Below are 11,093 nucleotides of genomic sequence, written 5' to 3' on the forward strand. Positions count from 1 at the left end.
TCTGGCAACGCACCAAAAATATTTTAAAAAGGTATTAAAAGCAAGTATTAAAAAAAATATTTAAAAAAATGTTATTCAAAAAGCATATTAAAAAAAGTTTATTACAACAAAATTTAGATTAGAACAACCATTTTTATGTTCTTAGATCTTGATCTCCATATATCAATGAGTGCGTGATTGACCAGTTGTTTCTTTACGGCGCAAAAAGTTTGTCTGGCGATTTTTAACTTGTTTTGGAAAGTCTACTTTAACACGAACACAAGTACTTCAGTGGTACAAAGCATTAAGAAGGTCGTGAAGACATAGAAGACTTGCCTTAGACGAGTCACCCATCCATCTATGATAATAAATTGACGATAACATTGAAATAGTTGAAGAAAAAGTGCTTGAAAATCGTAGTGATAACATGAAAAAAATTACAGACGATTTCAACTCGTCTTATGGATCGGTTCAGCCGCTTTGGTTAATGTTTTGGGTATAAAGCGATGCTGAAGTCGTATCAACACACCAAAATTTTTTGCAAAACCGGCGTCGAGTAGAGGGCGCAAAGAGATGCGTGGCATTATGTCGATTTACGCATATGATAACGCAACATAAATGTTTCGGAGAAACTATACTCACTAATTCACTTAAGGCAAACCCCGCCGAGGCTTATAACAAGTACTAAATTGAATCAAATGTTTACATGAGATACAAATTTTTATTAAAATACGTAAGAATGTAGTTTTTCTTCCAATACATATTTGTTCAGATGGCATTAAGTGGTTACGTGGGTTATGAAATTTCCAATTTTTTTTCTATAATATTTTCTCAAAATTTTAAGGCAATCGCATAAAAGTGGACCATTTGGAGAGCGGCGCGTCAGGCTATTTCAATCTTTAATCGTGTTTTTCTCGAAACATCGTTTTCAAATTCAGTAGTCACGATTTCTCAGAGACTATTGAAGCGATCTTTTTGAAATTTTTCACAGGATTTTTTTTCGATTACAATTAATTTTTGCAAGGTAATTTTTTATGGAAAAAATTGTACCCAAAATTATACTGTTTTCTTTGCAAATTTGCCAAAACATTTTTTTTTCTAAATCGTTCTAAGACGTTTTTGGGTGGTGCCTCCGGAAACCAGCCGAAAATATTTTATGAAAAAATCACAAAATATTATTCAAATGTTGTTCTTTGATATACTCAAAAGCAATAAAGAAAAAATAATATTAAAAAAAATGGTGAAAAAAGCTTTTTCGACCGTTAAAACCCACTTGACCGCTCAAATCAGATATGTATCTTTCAAAGACAAACATCACATTTAAGGAAAATATATTGCTTGGAGAAGTTTAATGCCAATCATGAGAAATCAATTTTATAAAACAAAAAAATATCCATTGCTAACAGATCTTTGACAAGACATTTGCGTTCCTTGAGTGGATATTCTTATCATTCCTTGCGAGAATAATAACCATACTTTTATTCTTATTTGTGCAGAAAAATTTCGAGATTTTTTAGCTTCATAAAAATCCGTCTTAAACTCTCAACTTCTTCTCAGAACTCAACACTGATACGTGTTATATGGCAATTTCCTTTGACAAAGGTGAGAAAGAAAATTTTCTTCCCTATGCAAAACCATTATTTGTATATAATATAAAATATATGTAGACTTGTGAAGCAAATAAATGATTTGTAATGTTTTTTCGCACTAACTCCGTAACAGTCTCCTCGTACACTCAGAAGAAAATAATATAAATTCAAATATGCTAGAACTTTTTGAATTTGCTTTTCCACTTACTTTTCAACAGACGTCATAAGTACATTTCGTAACCTAATCTATTGATTTATCGATTGTTTTCCGTTGAGGAATGTGCGAATTCGTCACTAATTAGTGTTGTCCGCACATTGGTAGATATATACAAATACATTCTAAAACATTGCAGAACTGTTTAAGATTTACAGAGTTCACAAATTAAGACATTCAACACGTTTTAAGAAAATATCAAAATTCAGCGCATTTTTGGAATTTTAGCAATGGAAGCACATAGGGATTGATAAATACACTCACCGTCAAGTAAATGTCCTTCTGGCAGTGGACCAGACACCGTTGGCGGTGGTATGGGTGAGATTGGTGCGGCAAATGGTGGTTGCTGCTGCAATTGTAATTGCTCACTCTGCTCAGCAGCCTCGTTTTCTTGGATGGGCGATTGAACTGGAGCCAGCTGTGACGTTTTCTTTTCTTGATTCAAAGCATTGGCGAGAATTTCACTTGATTTTTTATCGGTGATATTATGTTGTACACGTTTGTTTTTCAAGTGGTGCGGAGTGTCACTGCGGAAATCAAAGAAAATATATAAGAAATAGAATAGTAATAACTACCAGCACAGTAAAGTTATTTCATAAGAGCTCTTTAACTAACCATAACGTTTCCAACAAAATTGTTATCAAAATCACATACAAAAAAACATATTAATACATCAGTAAAAACTATCCCCCCCTTACCGTCTGTGCAATTTCATTGGCCGCTTGTAGAAGTCATCGTCTTCGCCCTCAACTTGAAAGCCCACACGCCTTTCCGCTTCATCCTGTAAAGTAACAGAAAAACAAAGTTTATACAGAAACTGTTATTAGCATTCGAACTCGAAATGTTATCTTATAAGTACGAAATGTTGTGTTAAAAGCACGAAATATTATGTTGAAAGCACGAAATGTTATCTTTTAAGTACGAAATATTATGTTAAAAGCACAAATATTATATTAAAAGCGCGAAATGTTATGTTAAAAACACGAAACGGTTAACTGTTAAGCAACTCTCGACAGGTTTCTGTCTACACTTACAAAGTCTTCCTCTTCTTCGTCGCCGGTAACGCTTGCTGCAGATGTTGCTGCAGCCGAGGCCACCACTACAGGGGCGTTACCATGTTCGGGCGCAACACTTGCTATCGGTTCATGTACTGTTACAGCGTTAACAGCGGGCTGTTGTTGTGTGCCCGCTGTCTGAGCGATAACAGGCTGTGGGGCGAATGAAATCGCTGTTGTTGGCGTTTTCGGCGATACCGGCTGCTGCTGATGATTCTCATAGATGGGTTTTGTCTCGGCTATATTCTCTACGATGGTGGAATTAGCGCCGATTCGTGCGGTACCGCTAACAGCGAACTTTGTTGATGCCTGCAAATAATGGCGTAAAGTAAATAATGAAAAGTTTAGTTTTGTTGAAAGTTGATTTTTTGAGTTGAAAATGATAAGCTAGCGTGAGACAAAAGCTTACATTCCTTTTGCGCAAATATCAGTTTACTTACTTCTTCGGAGACTGTATCCAAATTGCCGTCTTCCGGTCGACTGCGATCTTTGGCGAATAGTTTATGCGCCTTTGCCTTCAGCTCCTTGGGATGTGGTGTATTTTGTCGGACAAACGGTGTGTCCTTCTCCTGTGCGGATTCTTCGGAGAATTTAACGGAATGTGTTCTAGAAGCTTCACGCTCTTCCCAGCCATCCGAATCGGTTTCAAGTTCGCGTGCTAAGGATAAGAAAAGCGAAATTTTTTGTAGAATATTATTTAATATGGACATTTTTGTACGTATTTGCATTTATGACTCTTCAAAATTATTTCTATATCGGTTAAGTATTATTGTACATTTTTTTAAATTCTGATCATGCATATGCTTCGCTAATGCACAAAGGAGGCACACCTAGTTTGAAATTAAAAAATAAGAATCAATACAGCATTCTAAAGTGTAGCCGAGTTCAGTTCAATCAGCTTAAAAAAAGTCGGACGGATCAGTTTTAACCTTCAAAAATATGCTTTTTTCGGAGATACAGCAGAATATGTGACATGGCATGGTATTCTGTTACAACTGTTTCTCGAACTTTAAGCGCGGTTTTCACGAAATTACTTTTTTTTTTTTTTTTTTTGAGGCGCTTGAGAGATCGATCTGATTTTAGGCCGTCACGCTAGGTGTACCCCTTAAAAAATACTAGAGACATGTTCATGGAAAATCTATTTCAAGCGGTTAAGTATATAGTTAGCACTAATTATCGGTCTTGCAATATATTATCAATTTAATTAAATGAATGCTTAGTGAAGTAGGCATATGTAACTAAAATATTATTCATAATATTAGTATGTATGTGTTAGTTATATAAAAATACGTTTTTTTACTATTTATGGTATTAATATTCATAAGCATTGCTAGATTTAGGTTATATATAATTATCAATATCTATAAAGTCGCATTATTAATATATAAAAAATCAAACAATGGAAAATGGAAATCGGTCAGCGCTTTGGAAACATTCCATGAAACGATAAAATTTGAAAGGAATATCTATTTATTTACCTAAATATGATCTGTGTAAATTAATTTACAGGCAGACTAGGAAACTAGGGGAAGCTGCTTAGGCCTTCATTCCAAAAAATAAAAAATAAAAACAAATAACTATATTTCGATTAAACCTAATAATAAGCAGTTGATTACTTTACTGGGTTATAAATAGACATTTATTACCAGATTGTGATAAGCAAAAAATTTGGAAAATAAAAGCTGAAAATTTCGGTACTTCGCTGAACTTAAGCTTATTTAAACTCGATCAAAGATTCAATCCAACACATTTAAGCTAACTACCATCCACATTTTACTACCTTTCTAAGTAAATTTAAACGGATACTATAACCGGATTTTATATTACGTAAGGCTATTGAACTTGAAAATGACGCTAACAACTCCTGAGTTTAAATTTCAGCGAAACACTTTTGAAAGTACTTCCTCAAATTTCTGACAAAAATCATGAAATGGAAAACAATGACGTTCATTAGGTTAAATGACTGATTAAAGATCACACGTGGACAGCTATATGTAGTCCTTTGTGAAGCCATAAAAAAGAAGAACTCTTAGAAGACTTAGTAAGAGAACGCTTAGTTGCCAATAGAAATTTGCAAAGAAGTTTAATTTCCATTCTCGCCAGTTCGATGGAATGTCTGAAGGTATCTGCTCCCAAGTGTTTAAGTCTTGAACTCCCAAACGCGGGACAGTCAAGAAGGAGGTATGGAGTTTTTTCTACATCTTTTGTGATCGATCTTAGGCTAAACGGCTTTTGCAACAGCGCATGTACCCATGGTGGCTCAGCGTTGGCCAAGCTTTCGCGAAGCCCAGCTATCCGGTTCACAAAAGGATACTGAAGCACCGACCCTCTCCCATTCTACTGATAGCGGTTCTAGGCTGCCTTTCTTTGCCAGCTCATCGGCTTTGCAATTTCCTGCGGCAGATGACAACTTTCGGTGAGAGGCCATCTCAATATTTTTTTTTTTTTTTTATGACATATGTATGCCTGGTTCTATTTCGCCAGCAGTGCTCCGCATAAGATAAGCTAGGTGGTCAATCAACAGAAGAATGTCTGATTTCGACTGATTTGCTTACTAAAAGTTCGTCTCAACAAGGCGGATGGCTCCTCTGCGGCAGCATAATGCAATCGATGATGATTTTTACTCTCTCTTACGATAATCGGCTTCCATGAAAGCTTCCTATACAGGATAAGCCCTAGATCATTTTACGACTGTGATGTTGGTGGCTGCTTCTATAGCTAATTTTGGTTTGCTAAAACCGAAAATGACATAAATATGTGCAACACGTAGGATATTTTGTGTTGTAAGCAAGTGATGTAGAGGTCAAACCACCCCTAATCAGTAAAGTAACAAAAATTGCTGTACGATAGAAAGTTTTTTAACTCAAATTCACAATCAGTAGAACCCAAATACCCCACAGTCCCCTTAACGCGCTGGTCGCAAATTTTTCCATCAAATTTGTTGAGTAGTCTTAACAAAAATTAACTTCAAAATTTCAACATCGTAAATGATCAAATATTAACTTCAAACGAAGCAGCATTTACATAAATTAATAAATTTGGAAAAACACCAGTACATACACACATACAGGTACATTTCATAGAAAACGTAACACTTGTGCATTCCAAAGTACCACTTGAGCTAACTAAAGAAAATTGCTGTGACCTATTGTTCTACTTCTAATTTTTTTGTTATTCAATTAAATTATGCGCTATTCACGGCGCGCTTGGCGCTAGAATGAAGATTTATGTAAATATTATTATTATGCTTAGCGTGAATAAACTGTTACCAACGCCCATATCACATTAATATAAACGCACATACCAATGACAAAATGAAAAAAAAAAATCATTTATGTACACCTAAACACATACAAACTCGTATGTAAATCGAAGGTTGACTGCGTGTGCGGATAAGACAGCACACAAGTAGATATATATGTAAGTGTCTAAGTACGCATGAGAATGTACATAAGCTAAGTAGATATATAATGGCAACAATAGTAATAGCACAAGACAAACTTAACGTAGATAATTTGAGCTTAACAAAATATTATTACTTAGTATAGTATATCTAGCAGCGTACATGTCTACTGCGTTTGCACAATAGCAAGAAGTCTAGTCTAGACTAAGTACGAATAGGTGCGCATAGTAGAACCGCGCAAAGAAAAATTCATAATTTACAAACTAAGAAGAGTGTAAAGGATAATAATGGTAATTGAAAAATTAAATAGGGAGAAAATGTATTCTGAAAATATTAGCGCAAATAGTTTACAAAGTATACACAAAATACGTAATTTTTCCCCCTACTTTACTGTACGCCTATGTTTGAACTAGACTTCAGCTTTAGATAACAATTAGAAGAGCACGTAAAATGTCGCTGAATATAATTTATTATTAATTAACAAGTGAGCGAAATGTTTTGGATAAATATTTATTAGGCAAAGCAAAGTCTATAATATGTACTTTTGGCATGACAGCTCGTTGCATCTAACCGCTTTCATACTGTATTTATTAAGTTATGTATTAGCAGTTGTGAAGCGCTGAATACAGATATTTGTATAGAGATCAAAAAACAGTTTTTGCTGCTGTTAATTTGCTTTAGATACATCCACGCGAGAGAACAAGTTTAAACTACGCGTTGCAGCAAAACACATTTATATAACCAAAAGCTTTCTAACAATGTAATTAAATAATGTAAATAAAAAAAATGTTGGCTTCACCTTCACCGAAGTTAGAGTACACTTCATACAAGCATTTCTTACAGTATACAAGGGTATAAAAAGATCATTATATTTTTTTATATTAAATATTAAATTTTGATATGTCAGTTTGTATGACAGCTATATGCTATAGTGATCCGATCAGAACAATTTCTTAGGATATTGCATTATTACCTTAGCCAAAAAGCTACGCCAAATTTCCTGAAGATATCTTGTCAAATAAAAAAGTTTTCTATACAAGAAGTTGACCTTGTCCGTTCAATTTGTATGGCAGCTATATGCTAGAGTGGTCCAATCTGAAAAATTTCTTAGGAGATTGCATTATTGCCTTAAGCAATAACTCATGCAAAATTTCGTGAAGATATGTATCTCTTCAAATGAATACGATTTCCTCACAATTACGTGCTACTTATCGCTCAGTTTGTATGGCAGCTATATGCTATAGTGCTCCTATTTCGTTAGTTCCGACAAATGAGCAGTGTCTTGAAGAGAAAATAACATATGCAAAATTTTTGAACGAGACTTCAACAACTAAAGGTCGAATTCATCTTATACAGAGGGTTGGAGATGGCTAAAGCAACTTCATCACGCTGATCAATTCTATATTGATTGTATAGGACCTCCGATATTTCCTGCTGAATGTTATACCTAATATACGCTATTCATGGTATCCAATAAATATAGCTCGATTTTAAGTCAATCACTTCTCATTCAATTCAGCAACAGGGTGCTACAATCTATCTATTTTCCATAAAAATACGAAACCCAAAACTTCTTCTTATTACTTAATTTAGTCATTTACATACATATTCAAATTGAAAATTACATATAATATTCGTGGTTAGAGACTACACCTTCTAATAACGGCATAAACATAATCTCAATGGCATTATTTCAGTAAAATATAAAAGCGCATTTGCCTTGGAATGCGCCTTTAGCAGGTTCATTTAATCTATATTTGTAACCAGTAGCATTCATGTGAGTAATTTTTTGAAGCTTATCGCTCTTACATCATTTTTGGTAATCCCACGAGTGTTACCAAACCACAATTCAATGGTAAAGATAAGAAATATTCAACTAGACCTTCAGTTATATTGAAGATAACCTATTTTGGGTCACCAATATATTGAATGATTCAATTTCATATCTAATACACTTTACTATGAAATTCCATTCAGCAAATAGATTTGATATTCCTTATCATTACTACGTATACACACGTGCCTTTACTCAAGCCTGAATGTATAATTTTAAATATATAAATATATTTAAACATGTTTTTGAAGATTGTTTTTTTTTTTGTTCAAACTAATTAAAAGATAGATATATCGTAAACTATTATATAACTAATATTTGCGGAAAAGAGGTGGAGGTGGTCAAGCACAATCTTTTCAAATCTGATTTGGGGAAAAGCAAATATTATGGAATATTTTTAAAGAATAAATTAAGAATTTTGAAATTATGAACAAAGTCTTACTATTTTTTGCTCATAATAATATACAGTAGAAAAATGTATATATCTATAAATGTATATAATCTAAAACTGTTTAGCCGGCAAAACGGTGCTTATGTGAAGATCAGTTACTTTGCATTAATTTATAAATTTCGAAGAAAGAAAGCTTGAGCTATTTTACAACATGTATTACAAATTACACGCTTCAAAGAGTTACCGGAAATACGAATCAAGGTTGGCGGCAGAGCGACACTGTAGCTGAAAATTGCTTTTCCCTTGACAAAAGCTACAAAAGAACGAGTTTTCAGCTTAAGATATCACAATCATGTTTGTTTTTATTTTTTCACTTTGATTTACATAAAAACATAGTTAACGTCATTAATCTGTGTTACATGATGTTTCCGCTCTTGAATTCATTCTGCGTCGTCGCTTTTGTTATTACTCAGTTATAACACTTTTTGACACCGCCTTGCAAACGCCGCCTCAAACTGATTCATGATCAAAGCTTCTCAAAGAAACCATACAATTTGCGCTGGGCAACGCCCTTTCGCACAACACAGCTTACGTCACTCACGTATAAAGAGTTCGTTAGTCCAAGCAACGCTCATATTGATCAGCTGTTCTTTCTAAAAGTAATGTCTATGGCGCATTTATGGTCACTAAATACACATAGTAAAAGACTCAAACAGCAAATCATTACGCAGCCGGTTAATTGGCACGACATTATCATAAATAACTGTGGTAGCTCTGTTAATAACATAAATGTATACTTTCATACATATTTTTTATAAAGAGAGTCTTTATAAGGCACAGCACCGAGCGAGAATTCAAAGCTTATGGCGCGAGTATGCAAAGTAACTTATAAGAATAAGAATACCCGTAGGAACCCATTTCCGGTACATTGTAGGGTATATATGAATGTATGATGAATAAACATATTTGTATATCTAAATTTGTTGTAAATTCAATATGTAGGTCAAATGGGTGAATTAATTGTATAAAAAAATAATTAACCCATGTACTCGAATCAACGAAGTCTACTATACTCAATAAATATGAGTAAATTTTGATCAAATAAGTTGGAAATAATGTGTGTGTAGTGAATGTTGAGAGACTGCCTACAACTATCACTTTTCAATGATATTGTCCAGCTGCTAATTTGATGGTCGAACGAATAGATAGGTATGTACCATATGTATATGCCGGCAGACATATGAAAATGGACCAACCTTAATAATAACTGTATTTTAATGTAATATGTATGTATATATGCATATGGAAAAATGCCGAATACTGTTAATTTTTGGCCTCCAAATAGAAAAAAGTTATGATTTAATTGATGAAAAAATATATTAACTATTCGTGCGTCTACTAATTGCCACAAATGCTTTTAAAATTTAAGTTGCCAAATTTAAATTCCAAAAAAAAAAAAGCGAAAATTATTACTAATTAAGCAGGGTCGATAGCTTTTGAAGGAAAAAAATGTTAACTTCGGTTAAACGGTAGTTATAATACCCGTCACAAATTAAAAAAATAGTTCCATATAAGAACTTGAGTTTGATCGAATTGGACTGATATCGGCGATTCCAACAAATGGCCAGCATCTTCGGAAGAAAAGAACAAGTGAAAAGAGATCGCGCTCTTAAAAACGGAGCGACTAGGTCGAGTTTAAATTCAGAAAAACGGACGGACATATATGTATGTATACTGACATGGCTTGGCTTAACCGACTCAGCTATTGATGCTGACCATTTGCACCGGGTTTTCTAAAGGGATGATATGATTTCTTAGTGTCATTTCGGCCATTTTTAATACGTGACCATCTGTAATTATTTTTGTCATTGTATTGAATAATGTTTGCAATGTTACAGTCGCCTAATAATCGTTCCGAGCTTATTTCGAGGCAGAGGAAAATTGGCAGTTTTGCGTGGCTTTTGGTCTGGTGGAATCGAAATGTCGCTGACGGCACTGTTGCTATCAATGGAGAGCGGTATAGAGCGATGATAACCAACTTTTTATGGCCGCAATTCGAAGAAGTTGATCTTGACAACATCTTACTCCAACAAGACGGGGCTAGGTGGCACACAACACGTGTAACAAGCGAATTATTTCGAGAAAAATTTACAGATTCGATTATTTGAAGCAATTGTGACATTGAATGGTCTACAAGAACTTGAGTGGTTTTTAAGAATAAAATACGTTTTATTTCGATTGCCGAAAAAAATATGAAAATATGAAAAAATTAAACGGCGACGTTGTGGTTAAAAATAAAAAACCTCAAAAAAAGTTATAGTTAAAATAAAAAAATTAAAAAAATGTTGTGATTAAAAATAAAACAAAAACTTGGTTATTTGATTTTTCACATGAGTTTTGAGTTAAGTTAAAAAAATTAATACAAAAGTTGTACAAATTTTCAACTTTCCTTATAGGACTCATAGGACTTTACATAGTAGTTTTATAGAAAGTTCTGATAAATTGTTTTTAACCTCTAAAAACTCAACAAGTCTTCGCACCTTTCTCTTCCTGACCTCTGTAAATGTTTTTTTTTTTCATTTTTTTTATATTCTCTACCTTTTGTAGTGGATTTCATAATACTAATTC

General features: G+C 33.8%; 1 protein-coding gene across 11 annotated transcripts in view; it reads right to left on the reverse strand.

Annotated features, from left to right (window-relative positions):
- The window catches only part of LOC108970407 (protein lap4), a gene marked incomplete in the record, with an annotated part of 147,788 nt that overhangs the window by 92,084 nt on the left and 44,611 nt on the right, over positions 1-11,093 (reverse strand). For all 11 annotated transcript variants that reach the window (XM_018935756.1, XM_018935747.1, XM_018935750.1 and 8 more), the window contains 4 exon segments: positions 2,047-2,309; positions 2,481-2,563; positions 2,817-3,146; positions 3,278-3,495. In XM_018935756.1, the coding sequence (XP_018791301.1) occupies positions 2,047-2,309; positions 2,481-2,563; positions 2,817-3,146; positions 3,278-3,495 (894 nt within the window).

The sequence above is a fragment of the Bactrocera latifrons genome, unplaced genomic scaffold (assembly GCF_001853355.1).
Source record: "Bactrocera latifrons isolate USDA-ARS-PBARC rearing strain unplaced genomic scaffold, ASM185335v1 scaffold_3, whole genome shotgun sequence".
Lineage (NCBI taxonomy): Eukaryota > Metazoa > Arthropoda > Insecta > Diptera > Tephritidae > Bactrocera > Bactrocera latifrons.